This window comes from Neolamprologus brichardi, chromosome 18 (assembly GCF_056152115.1).
Source record: "Neolamprologus brichardi isolate AB-2024 chromosome 18, ASM5615211v1, whole genome shotgun sequence".
NCBI lineage: Eukaryota > Metazoa > Chordata > Actinopteri > Cichliformes > Cichlidae > Neolamprologus > Neolamprologus brichardi.
In genome coordinates this window covers 10,162,597-10,180,572 of record NC_142121.1, presented here as the reverse complement: position 1 = coordinate 10,180,572, position 17,976 = coordinate 10,162,597, and the positions used below count along the sequence as shown (strand labels likewise).

At 40.5% G+C, this 17,976-nt stretch overlaps 1 protein-coding gene across 6 annotated transcripts in view; it reads right to left on the bottom strand.

Moving 5' to 3' along the window:
* The window catches only part of pard3ab (par-3 family cell polarity regulator alpha, b), a 259,593-nt gene that overhangs the window by 61,701 nt on the left and 179,916 nt on the right, over nucleotides 1-17,976 (bottom strand). For all 6 annotated transcript variants that reach the window (XM_087832646.1, XM_087832647.1, XM_087832651.1 and 3 more), the window contains 2 exons: nucleotides 17,471-17,711; nucleotides 8,114-8,242 (listed from right to left, as the gene is read on the bottom strand). In XM_087832646.1, the coding sequence (XP_087688772.1) occupies nucleotides 8,114-8,242; nucleotides 17,471-17,711 (370 nt within the window). The remainder of the gene's footprint in view (nucleotides 1-8,113; nucleotides 8,243-17,470; nucleotides 17,712-17,976) is intronic.

Genomic DNA, 17,976 nt, shown 5'->3' with positions numbered 1-17,976 from the left:
CCATTATCTTGTGAATAACTGGCAACGCTATTTTCTATAGCGGGGGGACTACCTATCACGCAGCCCCCGTAATTACAGCCTTGCCAATTATCAGAGCCTTACAACTACCAATTATCATACTGCTCTCTTTTCTGCAGGCCTCTTTTTAATGGCAGTGGGAAAGTGAATGGGACAGGCGCCGTGGTGACAAGGTAGGGGGTGCAAGTGCACTGAAAACTCAGTGGGCTAAAATCTGAAACATTTCCTCCAGAAAAATTGCATGGTGTGCATAATGAAACAATAACTCTAATAAGGAGGGCTCCCTGCCGGAGACTACAAAATGTGTTAAAAAAAAGGAAGAAAAAAAATCAAGGCCAAGTGGGTAGAAATGCTTCACTACTAAAAAGTAGGCTGTTAATGAACTTGATGGTTTCAACGGCTCCCCACTGAATCTGGTCAGGGGGTAGACAATCATTTGTGGCAAAAACGTACACTTATTCCAACAACTTAACTTGAAAGCTTGTGGAGTCGCACGCTATTTGTGGACTCAGCGATTATCTAATAGCGCAGAAGGAAGTGAGGCCCTTGAGGGAACTATCTTTAAACCCAGAGGAAAAACTGTGTTTTCCATCAGTGAAACAGCAACAGCAGCAGAAGTAGTGGGAGCAACTACTGATTGTATGCACAAGCACAGTGGCTGATAAGATAAGGCCAGACATACCAATCCAACGCACGGCCTCTTCTGTGCAGCCCCTTTCCATAACAAGGCGCTGCATGGGTCAACAAGGCCACTTGCTGAGTTAGGAGGATGCATCATTGAAACACTCGTGCTGTGTTGTGTGAAAAAGAAACTCTGAATTCTTATGAGCTTACGGAACAAACTATACTATCTTTACGTTTTGCTTCCAGGAAGTCAGACCTCCTTTACATTGTCAAACTTTTTCAAAACTATTCTTCCCACTTAGTTCTCTTGGTTTTGTAAAAGTCTTTCAATGTTTGTTTGTTTTTTTAACGTTAGCTGGTTTTTCCACTCGTATTTATTTGATTAACTGAAAGCATGGAGTATGTCCCTGAGGAAACTGGAGCCCTCAAAAACAAAAAGAAGACTTTCTACAGCAGATGAGAGTCATGTTCTTAACCCTTTAAGACCTACCATAGAACCAAGTCCGCCAGAGCTTACTTTATATTTTTACATGCAGTAGTGCCATTTTTGGGAGCATTTCTAGTTTAATAATATGTATGTATTAAGTGCACAGTAATTACATAAATTGCAAAAAAGTGCAATAAACTACAAAAAAATTGAAAATCGTTTTTGTTTTTTTGTTTTTTTTTTTACATATATTTCTACTTGGAGAAATTTAAGAGGTTTATCCCTCAAAACTTTAAATACAAAAAAGTTGCAAAAATAGTTTACAACAACAGGAAATTTATTTTGAGTGTCTTCATAGTTTTAGTTTTGAGATACACTAATTCTTATATACTGCAGAAAAAAGGAAAAACAATCCTATGATGCAAATTTGCAAAGAAAACAGCATGTGCATCAAAATAAACTATTTCCAGCAGTGCAATTCGAGTTCTAAGCATCGCAGAAACTATTCAGAAAAGTATGAAGTCAAACATGACTTTTAAAAACACCAGTATAGGCTTTTAAGGCCTACAAGTAAAAAACTACATTTTCCGCGAAAATGACGTCACTTCCGGTTTCGGGCAGGTCATGGTGGACATGCGATTGTTCGCGCTGACATCTATTTCAATGTAGGAAGTGTTATGAACAGCTGATCGGATCGGCAAAGTGTGTTTCTGGAATATTATGTTTTTCTTCCTGCAAGCGCTTTTTATGCAATTTTTGCAAAGCTATATGTGGAAGGAAACCATGAGCTAGGACAAGCTGATGGCATAAGATGTAAGTACAACTCCTCCGGTTTCATGGGCAAAAAAAATATTGCGCTAGCTTACGTGGTTCCGGTTCTACAGGGATTTAAAAATAGTTATGCAAATGCCCGCTCCGACCGGCTTTAAAGGGTTAATAAATATGAAGAACTCCAGCAAAGATGTGACACAGGACCTGAGAAATGACCTGGCCCTTCAGTTGATCCATCTCGTGTTGGCCAAAGACTCATGAGAAATGGCCTCAAAGGAAGAAGCCATTCATAACGGACCCTGACAAGGTGTGTCATATTACACAAGAACTGTACTGACATCAGTGGCCAGAGGTTTCACAGAGTGATGAATCCAAAATGGACATTTTTGGCTCAAGTTGTTATCAATCCAACAGTGAATGTCTACAGCCATCTGTAAAAGATGACAGAGGGTCTATCATGGTCCGGAACTGCATTTCAGCCAGTGAGATGGAGCTCTTGTCGAAACTGACAGAATTATGAACACAGGAAAATACGGCCAGATTTTGATCCACCATGCAAAACCATCTGGAAAGTCACTGATCAGCTACAGCTTCATTTTTTAGCATGACAAGGACCCCAAACACGTTGCCAATGCAATGAAAGCATACCAGTATAGGAAAACACACACAATGGAACGCCATCAGTCATGGATTGGCCTCCCCAGAGCCTGTGAGAGTTCAAGCTGTGGTGTTGGGGTTTGTTTTGTTTTTTTGCACCCATCTTTTTTCATCTACATAAGCTACATATACATGAACAATAGCTGTCATTGCCCAGAAAACAGCGAGGTGTCCAACAAAGACAAAGACCATGACTGTCTGTGTCCACATGACAAGCACTTAAAATGTTTCACAAACACAAATGCAGTGCTGACTGAAATGGGACAGGAAGGAAAACCACACTTTGCCATATCATTACCCTTAATCCCAAAATACCTGCATGTGACAAGGGTTTCTCTTAAACAAATAACCTTAATGGCAGATGAAAGAACTCTTACCATGTAGAGTAAATCATTAAGAAATCCAATGAGGTGGCAAAAGACCCAGAGGGGGAATAAAAACAATGTCGAGCAGAAAGAGAGGAAGAGGCGGCAGATAAAAGGGTATAGAAATGGCAGAATGGGATTTTATGGTAGAAGAAATTTTTGACAAGTGACCTTTCTACCACATCAAGCCAGAACAATGGTCCATTATGTGCTATTGTAGTCATTGTGTAATAAAGCGTTCTCTTACCAGTACTGCTGACACAACTGACAGACTACAGTGAAAGGCAGGAAATACATGAAGGGAGAAGGTCCAGCAGGACAAGATCGCCGCTGAAAGACCTTTTAGATTGATAACACGGGTACGTGGAAATGTTTTATGATTTGGCGACAACTAGCTGCAGTTGGTTTTAAAGCACTTGTGATTTTTGAAGGTTAATACTAAAAGCGTTTGACAATGCATGCCTTAAATATCCTTAATTCACACTTCTGTGTGAATTAAGGATATTTTTCGAATCACACACACACAAAATGCATTGTACTTAGACTGACGCTGTTCATCTTGAACAAGAGTAGCAGTACTGAGCAAGTGTTGAGGTCAAGGGAAGTTCACTGTGACAAATTACTTCATAAACAGCAAGTCTGTGGTATAGATTGAACTTGTAACCTCTGGTCATGTGACTGCTGTTTAAAACAGTTATGTCAGAGCATGATCTGATTTAGTCTACAGACGGCTAAGGCAAAACCTGCTGTGCTGCCCAACGAAAAACGTTTATCTGGACTGATCTGGAAAAAAACCCAACAATCAAACGATAGCCTGTGAGCTAGCACTTAGTGATGGTCGGAAGAAGGGTTTCCATTTTAACGGGAAAAGACCTCTAAGCATGATCAGAGGGGCAGCAAGGGAATATATAGGGAATGAAAAGATGTAAGTGGAGAAGAAATGCTCAGTGCATCACGGAAAGACCCCAAGCAACCTGAGCCTATATCAGCATAACTAAGGCGATGGTTCAGGGCCACCTGACAGTGACAACTACAGGCTTTATCAAAAAGGAACATTTTAAAGCTGATCTTACTATACAGAGGGTGTCAAGTGGAAGCTTGTTCCACAACAGAGTGCTCTGTCTCCTATTTTACTTTTAGAAACTTTAGAAAGTCTGAGAAGTCTGAGAGCAAGGTGCTCTATTAAAACAGTACAATACTATGAGGTCTTGCATTAGTATTGCGAGTACAGTAATTTTAGTAAAGACCATTCGATTTAGATCAAGTAACATAATATAACGTAACAAATTTATGACACTACTGAACAGTTATTCGCATACCTGTATATTTATCTTTTCTTCAAATAACCTCCACCAGTAGCGTACTAAACTGTCAGTCAAGGTTTGTCTGTCTGCCTTGGGGGTAGGGTCCTTTGAGACCTGAGAATTAAACCTGTGAGGAAATCCATTCATCTAGTCAATTGCAGCTGGATTAACCACAGCCTCTGGCAGTGGTCAATCGATACCTTCTGCAGTGAGGTGCTGAAGTTCCCAACGGAACCTCTGCAGAGCGGCTTGGCAATACAGCAAACTGGATCGCTGTTTAACACCAAGGTAGGCGCAGTCTGAGCATGTGCTCCGAGGGATCTCTCGGTCAATATCAGCATCTCTCAGCTTAAATATAAACAAGAAGCGTGTTTGTGCTTTTGGGGTGTTCAGGGATGAGTCACGCCTGGTTGGAGTGCCTCTAAGAGCCAACGCATTATAAACTAATTAACACATTGACCTAAGACATACTATGATCTTATTTTATTTTCTGCTTCAAACAGGAACTTTTTACTGCTCGCTGGACATTTTTTGGTTTCTCTTGTAACCATTTTGCCAGATTTCTTTTGGCTCTTTGGCCCCAAGAACTCAACACAACTATAATTGTTCACATTAACAAAGAGAACTGAGAACCTATAACTCAACCTAAAAACCAACATGCTATCTCTACTTCTAGTACAGTGGTTCTTAACCTTGTTGGAGGTACCGAACCCCACCAGTTTCATATGCACACTCACTGAACCCCTCTCTAGTGAAAAATAAAATATGATTTTTTTCAAATTCCAGACATAGATATGTTTTTTACTGGTGCACAAAATGAGCCGTGCATGTCACGGCGGAGGCTCTGCCAAACCCCTCAGACCGACTCACCGAACCCCTAGGGTTCGATCGAATCCAGGTTAAGAACCACTGTTCTAGTACTTCTAGTATGACTTTTAATTAGACTTATGGTTTATCAGCTAGAAATAGGCTGATAACTAATTCACATTTTATGATGCTAATAAATCGAGGTTAATATAGTTTAAAAATAATGTAACCTACATTTCATTTAACAGCACATTTAACTGTTTTGAGCTCAAAAAGCTTCACCTCTTGTCTGAGAGTTGGAAATAAAAGCAAACGCAGTTTAATCTACTTTGAATCAGAACGCTATTGCAAAAGCATTACAGTAGGCTACGTGTAATTTGTGTCATCCGTGTTCTTATGCGTGTGAAATAACATAATGGAGTCCTGAACAGGCTTAAATAGTCCCAAGTTGTGTGTAACAAACACACGTGACTGTGATATTTAAGGGCAAGAAATAAGAGAACACTTGGACGGGATTAACACACAAAAGGACCAGTCTGAACTTTTAACTATATCCAGCATAACAACCAAATCATCTGACGTGGCCTTTGCGTTAACTTTAAACCAATTAAAATTAAAGACTCAGCCATTATCATATTATTAGACTATCTGCTCTGCAGGCGCAAAGGAAGACTACAAACCAAATTTTCATAACAAGCAACTGTGGGGAGTAATGACTCTTGCCCTACACCAAGAGCAAGGGATTTAATTAGCTGGCAGGGCTGTAATGGCCTTGGCATTTATAAACTGCTGCCCCCCCAAAAACTTGGCACTGTGCCTGCCTGACATTTCCTTTGGTGAAGAAAGAGTGGGTTGCAGTGGGAAAAGGACTTGCCACTTGAGGCTTTTTAGTTTTGGGCACCCACGTAGTAAAAGCAAAAGAAGGCACGGGTTCTTTAACCGTGTAGTCATTATTTAAACACAGAGACGATCGATTTATTAAACTGTTAAACAGAGAAAGCAGCTCTTTCAATTAATTTTTATGCAGCTTCATTCAGATTTTTTACACTAAACTGAAAATCCCGTGCTGCTTCAACCATCATTTCTTTGGAACTTTAGATGTAATCAAGATAATGGTTGTGCTACAGTTTGAGTCATCTTTACAAGTTAAATGATTACTGCGAGTGTTTTTCTTCTCTTTTCATGCAACCCACGGGACCTGTGAGCATGAGCTCGCTGCTGAACAGAGCTGTGCCTCCAGTGCTGCAGTGAGACCTTTGCAAAGCAGTACTTTCTGTAGGTTCAGGTATGAAAAGCAGCTGAGCCTAGCAACAAAGCTGCTTAGCTGGCAACAGTGAGGTGAACCAAAGCCTGGTGGCTGCTGTGAGTGAGATGCATGTCCAAACAAACCCTCTGAATCAGTCTTCTGATTCCCCAAACTAAAAAACCCAATCCAGTCCAACGAATTGATGCTCAAATATTGACTGTTCAGGTAGAGAACCTTGAAACTATAATAACGTGCTTAGCTGAGCACCAGAGAAAAGTACAGTAAAGCATAAAATGTGGACAATGGTGTCCACATACTTTTGAATAATTTGGGTTTGGCACTATTCATGTTTTTCCGAGTGAGGAGACTTTGTCTGAGAATTTTTCTACATACAGTTTGTTTCAAATCTTTTCTTTTTGTGTTTTCACCCTGCAGAAACTGGGTCTATAAATGTAAATGAGGAAGAGCTCAACTCTCCTGCACTGAACTGCTGACTCAGCTAAATACTTATCAATTCAATTCAGTTCAATTTTATTTATACAGCGCCAAATCACAACAACAGCTGCCTCAAGGCACTTTATATTGTAATTAGGGCTGGGTATCGTCACCGATTTCTAGAATCGATTCAATTCCGATTCACAAGGTCCCGGATCGATTCGATCCAGGATTCGATTCAATTCGGGGAAATTTTGCCTCAGAGAGTCAGAAATATTATAATTCAGATCATGCATCAGTACATTTCCATATTTTTATATCTATAAAAAGAAAGCTGACACTTGCGAGACTTTATCAAAAGGTGTGAGCATCACAGCAGAGGCCTTTGTGTCAAAGTAGCTGAGGATAAAACACAGAAAAACATGAGAGCAACTTTCCTGGCCTGAGATTTCATAAAAAAATTCTGCAGTAGATCAAAAACAAAAGAAAACTATCAACATATGAACATTACCTGATGCTGCTGAAGTGAAGCAGAGCAAAGTTACAGCGGTTTTATTAGAGACATGGCTAAGCGTTTTGCAATTCTGCATAATTTTAAAAGGTTTAAATTTGTTCAGTATTGAACAGCAGAAATGAGGCTTTCTTGTCGGAAGCAAAAGAAAAAAAAAAAAAAAACAGCCACCGACAGCGCTGTAAGAATGGTAGACTTGTGCGTAATAAGCAAGCGAATAAAGAAAACAGAATTTTAGACGGGAAACTGTTCTTGAAGTACACAGACAGAGAGAGAGAAAAAAAAAGTAAGACTGAATTCATGACGATGTTTATGTGAAGCGTAGTTTGGAGAGAGATCAAACCTGCAGCTTCAGAATCAGCGCAAAAAGGGCGTAAACACAAAGCGCGGACCCGCCGAAACATCAGAATCAGCGAGCTGTCGGCTTTCAGCCCCGACCGGGTCCGTGCCGTCGGGTGAGAAAGGCGACATCTCATTGATTCTGATCCGTCGGCGCTCTGTGTTTACGTCTTTGTGCAGAATCTGTGTTCCTGCTCTCATTTACTGTTTAGCTGTTTGGTGGTTGTTGAAATTTTGTGAGGTTTAACCTGAGATTCTGGCGTTTCGGGCGAAATAAATTTATATTAAAAAAATCGATTCAGGATTTTAATGAATCGATATCACGTTATCCAAGCTAGAATCGATTTTAATCGATACTCACCCCTAATTGTAATGTCCACCCTACAATCATTCATACAGAGAAAACCCCAACAATCATATGACCCCCTATGAGCATGAACTTTGGTGACAGTGGGAAGGAAAAACTCCCTTTTAACAGGAAGAAAGCTCCAACAGAATCAGGCTTTTCAATCTTATTTGAAACACTAATCTGTTTAAATGTCTATACACGTTTGCTAATGTCATTAATAGCCACCCGTTGTCAGAATACGGGACCATAAGTTGCCTCACCTCTCTTGCTCCATCCTCATCTTCATGGTCTCCTCGTCTGACGCCTGCGTCTCCTCTGGCCTCCACTTGCTGGAGCCTTTACGATCAATCTTTTCTCCCAGCCGCTCATCCTTTCGATGCTTCCCAAACCTGGAGTACATAAACAATTAATATCCACCACTTCATTAATGCTGCTATACTTCACTTTAATATTTTCTGTTGTATTCAAATTATGATTCGTCACAAGTTACTGCTGCAGTTGCATGACTAGACAGAAAGTCAGAAGCTACGGTGCAATTTCAAGAAACTCTTAATCAGCTAATGTGATGCAAAAGTGTCGTCTGAAACACAGATGTGTCTGCCAGAACCTTGACAATAACCCAACTTTTACCAATACGGCTGAAATGTTGTCTGCGATCAAAAAAAACAGCCCACTGCTACGACTTAACAGTTAATCAAGCCCACAAATGAAGCATTTGAAAAGTAGCTCTCACAAATTCAAACCCAATTCAGTTCTTTTAAAGTTGTGGAGAAGGCGTAGACGCAGCCCATCACAGTAATTATATTCATAGGGAGGGAGTGACGATTCACCGAATAGGAGGCACCGCAAAGATATTTCAGCTTGATTGACTCAGTATAAAGCTGCAGCCTGTTGAAGAAATGACTTTGGCAGCGCGCTCGCTTCGACAATGAACCGCCGTGATTATTCACAGGGAAATTGGTCCGCAGAGAATATCTACGACTTCGAAAGAGACAGCCCTGAGAAAAAAACCAAAGAGGTGTGTCTGTGTGTTAATGAAAGAGGAAGACGGCGAACACGAGGAAAAAAAATGAACACGCACAAGAGAAACTCGTTGAATGAACCATTAAGACCGAAAACTAAACTATGGCGAAGAGCACAAAGACTACCTTGAAAGGAATGTTTGAGCGTCTGTGTGAGAAAGCTTCAGAAGAAAGAGCGATGGAGAAAAAGAAAGTGAAAACTCCAAAAGTAGAGGGCGCGAGTGTAAATTGCCCGAATATATGTGCAAAAGAGAAAGAAGAAAAACACTTAGATGACAGGTACGTGAATTTGTGGTTTGCATGGAAATCAATACAGAAGAAAGAGAACTGAAAGCAATAAAAGTAAATACAAAAGTAAATCGATGAGAGAAGCACAAGAACCAACAAAACAAGCAAATGAAGCTGCGCATAAAACCCAGAGGTGAGAGAGTGTAGGAGTGAGTTAAACACTGGAAAATGAAAGAGAAAGAAGAAAACGGCAGCGCGCGGGGGAAAAGGTAAGAGAGAAAAATAAATGAATGCAGGCCGGAGAGAAAAATGCATAATGCAAAATTAAATTAAAGTCATATGAATCGTGTCATTCTCTTTGTGGAAAAACACAATGAAATGAGACATGAAAAAAAGAAGAGTATGATAAAAAGTGTATGGAAATTAGTAAAAGATGTGGATCAAAGTCATAGTTCATTAAAAACATAAATAAACAGAGAGAGAAAAAAAAGAATTTTTCTGTTTGTGATGTTTTTAAGAAGTCGCTTCTACTAGTTTAGTAGCAGATATACCATAATTACATAATATGTGATGATACAGTTATAAATTTTGTTGTGATATAAAAACTCTAAGTGTCACAATATCACAGCTTTAGCGAGGCTGCGTGTTTATGTTCGGTGTACACAACAGCAAGTCTGAGAGCGAGAGCTGAAATTCCTGATATGGCTACAAGACGGAAAAGCGGGGCTGTAAGCATCTGGTTAAAAAGCTTGACCCAAGATATAATTTATATCTGCGATGTTGTATTTCAGGTTAATTATGTGACAATATTCTGCTGCTCCTGGCGAGTTATATCCTTACGCTGTTTTAGGTACTGTGAAACTAAAGCGTAGCATTGATTTTATTCCTGTATGTACAATTCTAAGGAAAAACATGACCAAGGGTACTTTGATTAATGCTGTGTCCCTGCTTTTGCACTGCAATGCTGTCTTGTTGCAGTAGATTCACAGACATTAAAAAAAGGAGAAACCACTTCGATACCACACGCTAGTTCAGCTGCACCTATAAAGGTGACATCATACAGGAAGGCATAGCTCAAACTGATGGATCAACTCCTGCTCCACTGAACTAAAGCAGCGGTCCTCAACCTTTTTTGCGCCACGGAGCGGTTTAATGTCAGACAATATTTTCACAGACCGGCCTTTAAGGTGTCGCGGATAAATATAATAAAATAAAAAGATACGACCAAGACAAAAACGGTGGTATTTTGTAAATATAATAATAAACGTGAATTCACTGTGTAAATGTGTAACTTTATTAGCAGCGTCCTCCTGAAATGTGCCAACAACATTGAGAGTAACATCCTCCTCTCTGCCCCTTAATGCTCTCAGGTCGCTATGGTAACGTGTGAATATTTCTTTCAAAATAAAAGACAATTACAACACGGGAAAAGACCCAGGGAAACAGAGTTAACGATAAAAACCCTGAAAACCATAAATTTCACAACTCTCGCGGCCCGGTACCAAACGACTCCGGTCCGTGGCCTGGGGGTTGAGGACCGCTGGACCAAGTACCGGGGTACAGTTGAATATGGGTTTGCATCATTCGCATGCTCATAACATGTCAACTGGGTAGATGTTTGTGAACTTTCTCCACAAAATAAGCGAATAAATGAATTAAAGACAAGGCAAGCTGCTTTCTGGTAAATGAGCGATCTGCTCAGAGTTCGACTCGCTTCCTGTCACATCTTTACCATCTAATACCCAACACAGACAAAAAAAAAAGCCTTGCAAATTAGATTTTCACACCATCTATACAACTTCCCTTGAATGTTGTTCCAAGTACTAACCCCAAAGACAGCATATACTGATACCATGGAGTGTAAAAGACAAACAGAAAAGCTAAGAGACAGGAATGAGGAGGAAAAACTGCAGCTGGAGGGGGGAGGGGCGCAGACTAAGGGCCATTACTTGATTAATTTAACTACGGCTGTCTGAAATGCTCAGAGTGACAGCCTGCCGTTAATGCTAAGAGCAGGAGCGATCTATCACGGCGAGAGACGGTTGACACTTTCTCCACACCACTAACTTTCATTAACAGCCCCTTTTAAAAAACAGCCTTGTCATACACACACGCGAACGCGCGCAAACACCCGCACAGTGTGATTTATGACTGAAAAGGAAAACTTTGAGGAGGAGACCGAGTATTAACCATGACACCAGGGCTTTTAATAATCTTATATTCCAGGCACAGTTAGGCCCTCCTCGTCTTGCGAGTGCAACAGCATCGATAAAGAGGCTTTGACTGCTTTCTGCGGTTTGAAAAGATCACTTCAAAATGTCAGGGACTGAGCTGATTCAATTCAGCAGACCACCCGTGAAACACCGTTAATCCTTTTAATAGCACAAAAAGTGAAAACAAGTTTTTGGTAGCGTGCCGCAGTTTTTCGGGAACTCGCATAATCAGACGTGCGTGAGGAGCAACGCTAATTGCCAAGTAAGTTGTTTTTGATTTCCACTGGGCAGAGACACACTATCAACCAGATGGTCATGAGCAAAACATCTCAACAACCAATGAATGGACTTGGTTGCCCAGTGATTTTGGTGATGACCTGATTTAATCGAATTACATCCACAGCTGAGGTGTACACCTTTAATTTTAAAACTAAGATTTTTAAGGCGGCCTTGGTGTCTTCTGTCACATCGAGGCCACATTTAGATTATTGCAAAAGTTTTCATCAATCCAACTTTTTTTCCTGATGTGAAATTACTCATATAAATTCATGTCTCCAAGGAAGGTGTTTCATCGGGATTTTTCAGTCATTTATTTCAATGATGGAACTGTTACACTGTTTTAAAATATTTTAATCAATCCGGCTGTACACTGAGTCTGCAGAATGCCTCACATTTGTCTTACACTATACACAGATTAACCATGGACTATATATAAATATATATCCATATAAATGATCGATGTACCAACCCGGATGTCACCCGATGCGCCATTTGGGCCCATCTTAGTTTTTTAAGACCCAGAAGTGATTATATTTAGATGACAGGGTGGAATTTCCCCTCATCGAGCGAAGGCACAACCATGATCCGCATGGGTGCACATTTACAAATACTTGCATAGTCGCTCTAAGTAACACAGAAACAGAAACGCATTAGAATTTCACTCACCATATCTGGTACACAGATTTATAGGAAGGACTGTTATTACAATTAACCACTAAGGATAAAATCGAGAACCAGTTCCCAGCAGTCCAATTCCTTGGAATTGTTCGTTTGCTTGCCTATCGATTCCGGTCATCGGTTGCATTTGCACCGATGCACACCAGGAGGAACAGTGGTACTTTCTACAGTGTGGATATGACATTACTTTTAATTTTATTGTACAAAAGTATGAGACCACGATGTTAAAGTGCAAACTAAGACAGAAACAACTGCTAATATGCTGCTAATGAATCTTTGGCTCTTTATAAGTACCTGGACAGACAGCATGCTAATGCTAAGCTAGCCATAGGGATGCTAAAGCTGAGTGAATGCCGAGCCCAGCGTCCAGACCCTGAACTTCAACAGGTAACAAAAGAGCAGTGATGAGCAGTCAGGCTGCAGTCTTCGTGTTTCTAAAGTAGAATCACGAAGTGTTCTGTGTAACAAGTCTAACTACTTTTTTTGAGTAATGACCCCAACACTGGCCACAACAAAGAGGGTAAATACCTCCAACATGCACAAACATTTGACTACACAGCGTGCAATCAATTTGCATGAATGTAATGTCTCTGCTTAGCGATGGTGGTGACTCTCAAAGCAGAGCCAATGAGAACCCAATGAAAATGAAGAAGAGAATCAATAAAGAATCGAATCAAAGTGAAATCACTGAAAATGCTGCTGCTTTCCTAAGCCTACTCATGCTGCATCACTGTTGGTGTAGTGTTGCAAGATTGAATACCATGTCTTAAGTTGCAGGAACACCCAGCACTACATGCAATACCTCAACATAAATATATTATTACAGCTATAACTATAAGGACCGCAATTATTAGCATTTTATCTTGCGGGCAGCAGAATAACAGAGCACGATGCATTGACGTCCCTTCATCCATGACTAATCTTTCCTCGTTGCTGTTCAAGCCATCTCCGAGTCGAAGCCTGCTCCGCTTACTCGCACACAAACATGCACTAAAACCACTGCAAATTTAGTGTAGCCCTCAAATTTCTGGGCAATGACCACGTTCGCAGATGCCAAGCCCATAGACTGGGTGTTGCTTCTGTGTCCAAGTGATGATCAGAGAGCGAGAGAGGAGAGGAGCGGGAGAAAGGGGGGAGGGAGGACTACAGTTGGCAGGCCGCACTGTTGGCAGAGGCTGATGGTAATGATGCTTTGATTGGGACTGAGTGTGAGGCCTTCGAGACATGAGAGGGTCAGGCAGTGGCAACTCTGTTGATCACACACACGTGTGCGCGAGTGCGTACACAGACACACACACGGTCCTCCAACTTCTAAGGGCCTCCCTCTCTTGATCCACTCCTCCTACATGCTAACACATCAAAGCTCCCCGACACTCACAAACGCTGCCTCGCTCAAACACATGACACTCATCGGGAGCTCTTGTGTAGCCACTCTTGGTCTCAAACTTCCCAATTCACAGAGTGACACGGGCACACTTATAAAAACCTATGCCATTGTTCTCCACACAGCCAGCCTTTGCCTTAAGTTTCATCACGACGTGTTGACACTGACAAATGGAATACATAAATTCGGATGCTTTTCCCCCTCTTAGTAACATATTTGTTGCTAAATGCTCACTGCTGTGGTGTTCACTAAACTGTAGCTCCCACATATCACCTTTCAGTCACACAATGTGGGTGTTAATGGGACTTTTTTTCCTCCTTTGGATTTTCTCTTTATGCTTATTTTCGAATCTGGATGTGGTATTTTTGTGTGTCTTTTAGTAAAAAAGCTACATGTATGCTTTTCCAGCTCTGTTCAGATGGGATATATATTCAGATTAGGTCTCTACCCGTGTCATGTATCTAAATAAACAACAAACTGTGATGTCAATAATACACTTTATTAATTTTCCTCTTAGATACAATACTTTCTTGCCCAGTAGTATGAATTATAGAGTAAAGACACAACAGTTTAAATATATTTATATTTTATATTTTGATGAAATTGGAGGAATTACTGTTTAAACGTAAAAATTTGCATCCATAAAATGAACCGGTCCCCTCAAAATTTGAACTTCTTCAGGAACTTGCTTCAATATCAAGTTTACTGAAGCCAAACTTTCTGGGATGTGCCCTTTAAAATTAATATGAGGTCCAGATTACACACAGACAGATGGATTGAATGCATCTCACATCATTTTTTTGGGGCACACAGCTGTCTCGGCCAGTAAACACTGGGCGTGGATCAAACAGGCAGCCAGACGGCGTTTTAATGGACCAGATCTGATGTGGGCAATATTGAGCCAATCAGAGCAGGATAACATTCTCAACCCCTGATGCTTTGACAATACACGCCAATCATTAACATATGGCAGGATAAGAAGGAAAGTTGCGCTAAGTCGGTGTGAGTGCATGTGCATCTGTAAGAAAGGAAAGAAGATTACTGCAGTGTGCGGTTGTCTGTGACCGAAATTGTACGCGTGAGCTTTCCTGTCACTTTAAATCCAAAAGCCAGCATGTATTTGCAGCTTGTGCATATCTATAAACCTCTGCATGTCAGTATGTGCAATGCATATCTTCAAGTACGTGTATGTTGGAGCTAATTAGGTCAAATGTATATAGTGGGATTATTTACAGTATTTGTCGATGTGTATAACAATGTAGCGTTTATATGCAACTTTATTGTCTTACTGCACTGTCTCAACCCCTGATCCCCCTTTTCTGTACTTTGCATTTTATTCCTATGTTTTGAGGATTAAATATTATATCACATTAACTATATTCTGTAGTGTTACAGTGGATGTATTAGTGGACAGCGTGATGCCCAAAAAAAGGCTCAATGTTTAATTTAAGCTCCATATGAGACTTTCCTGCTCCTAATTCTGTATGATGTCACCGAGAGGGGATTTTCTCAATATGGTCATCTCAGGCACTCACCCCTCTGTTTGTAAGGGGCAGCCAATCAGAACAAAGCTGGCTTAAAGAGAGATTACAATGGCTCGTTTTAGGCCCTGCCCAGTTTGAGATGAATAAAAATAAGCTTAAACGTTAAATTATACAAAGTTATTACAGTACCATCTCAGTGGAAAGAACAACGACTAGCCCAGCCTACCTGCAAAAACTCCCTGAAACACTGAGCAAGAGGATCTTATTGTTTAAAGGGCAGTATCACCAAATATTTATCTGAATTTTTACGTCTTTTATTTATTTTTCTGTTTAATGTTAATTTTTGGTTCTCCATTTTATAAACTGGATCTATAAATGTTGACCGTTCACTGTTAAAATCCCCCTCAAATCCACATAATCCACTCCCCTTCTCCCACCCTCATGAGTTTAAAGCTCCTTTTATTCTCTCGTCTACTTTTTATTTCAAAAGATTGCGTTTGTCTTTCGCTACCTGTTGCTCCAAACCCATCCTTCTTTCGCACATATTTTCGTTATCTCCTCATCTCTGTGGACCTCATTATTTCTCCCCATCAAATATTGATACTCTGTCTGATATACTCGCTGTTTTCCTCACTCTGTGCCACTGTCACTTTGGTCAATATCACAGACAGATAAAATTACTGGCAAGATCTAAAGCTTTCCAACAAATCGGATGAGAAGACCTGCAGACCAAACGACCTGTACTCCAATAGTAATGAGGATTGGGACAGAGAAAGGGGAGGGAATATGTAGACAACACGCTAATGAGAGTGCGTTTGTGTGTGCTATTTAGCTATAAGACAGCATAACAGTTGTAATATCAGAGGCTGAAAAGAAATTAATTAGAGGGAGATAAACCACAAAGGTCAAGTTGTCTGGGAGTCTAATTAAGGTTTCCTCAGACTATTTAGCAGTGCCACGGTTGTATAACAGGCTTGTCAATTGTCTGCATTATGCAGGTCTTTCTGTTCTACCAAGCGTTCCAAAAATGAGGCGAAATGTTACATCTGTCTAAAAAACAACAATAAAAAAACTGAAAGTTCAGGTTGTCCATGTCTAGACCTATAATGAGTGATTTAAGGTTCTTGCGCACGCAGGCAGACAGAACACAAAGCTCACTTAATGAGGCGGTATCAACTGTTCACAGCATCGATCACTGTGGCTTTGACACGAGCTCTGATATTGAACATCAGATATTGAACTGATATTGATTCTCTCTTTTTCCACTCTTAAAAAGTTACGGAGGCGGGGTACAGAACACAAAAGTCCTCAGTTTTTACTGAAAATCATCAGCTGCCGTCGTGCTTTTATTAAGGGGACAAGCGCACATGTTGGAGGCGGATTTGTCTGCTACACAAGGCAAGACACAAGTTACAACACCACAAGATAAAATATGAACACACTGTGTACGGTGGCCCTGAGAGGCCAAACAGACTGCAACTTAAGAAAACAGCAGTAATAAGAAAAACACTGCAAAAAGCACACAAAACACAACAGAAACAGGAAAAAACTAATTTCCAAAAGCACAAGGGAAGTGTTTCTGGGGAGGCAAGTGGACCTGACGGACCACTTGCAGGAACCAAAACATGCTAAGAATTATGCTGGGAGACACTTAAAAGAAGTGGAGGATCTATCGGTTTTGTGTGGAAAGAAAAGATGAGAGGCAAGTGTGTTAGCCTAACTATTATCTTAAATGCCCCATGGAGATAAATAAAGCTGTTTTAAAAATCCGTCATCAGTATTGTATGAATCATGATAAAACACACAAATTAAGTTTTGGGTTCCTGCAACTGGTCCGTCAGGTTATTGCCTCCCCAGAAACACTTCCCTTGTGCTTTTGGAAATCTGTTTTTTCCTATTTCCGTTGTGTTTTGTGTGCTTTTTGCAGCGTTTTTCTTATTACTGTTGTTTTCTTAAGTTTCAGTCCATTTGGCCTCTCAGGGCCACCGTAACTGAGCGATTATGTTTTGCAATTTGTTCTCAGGCAAAGTTGAACCACAAAGTAAAAATAGTAAATTAATACAAAGAAAATGCAAGTGTGTGTTTGACTACAGACTCAGTCAATAAGATGACCCTAGTTTCATTATAAGCTCACGAGCTTAAATCTGTTTGCATATATTAAAATATTGACTTTCCATGCACAGAAATGTCTTGAAAATTAAACTGAACTTTGTAAAATTTAATGAGGACTAGTCTGCTTCCAGCTCTGATTGCTATTTAATTAAACCACAAAGTCATACAAGTCTTTGATTAGTTACCGTTACTCACTTCAAAAGTTTTAAAACTTTACCTGAACATGTCCCCGAGTCCCTTCAACATCCCCTTCTTAGGTTTTCCCTTGTCCTTCTCCTTCCCTCCCTCCGGCTTCTTCTTTTCCTTCCCTCCCTTGTCTTTGTCCTTCTTCTTCTCCTCTTTGGTGCGGTTTGTGCCGTTGACCAGTGGCTTTTCGGTAATCGACAGCGGCGTCTGGTCCGCTACTGTTGACACAGAGTCTCTCCCCGACCGTGAACTCTCCTCAGTGTCCTCCTCCACTAAAGGGAGGGAGCGATAAAAACACAAGACGACAGGGGAAGAAAATTGGAAAGGAACGGAGAAAGCGTTCGTGTTAACCATTGAACAGGTAAGTTTTACGATGGACTGTAGCACATGTGAAAATCAATAACCTTAATAAATGAAAATCTATAAGTCATAAACGCGCAATTATGTCTCCTAAGCACCAAGAGACTAATACAATTTAAATACATATTACAAGTGCTTAAAGAGCTCTGCTCTAAAACGAGACAGAACCCATTAGAG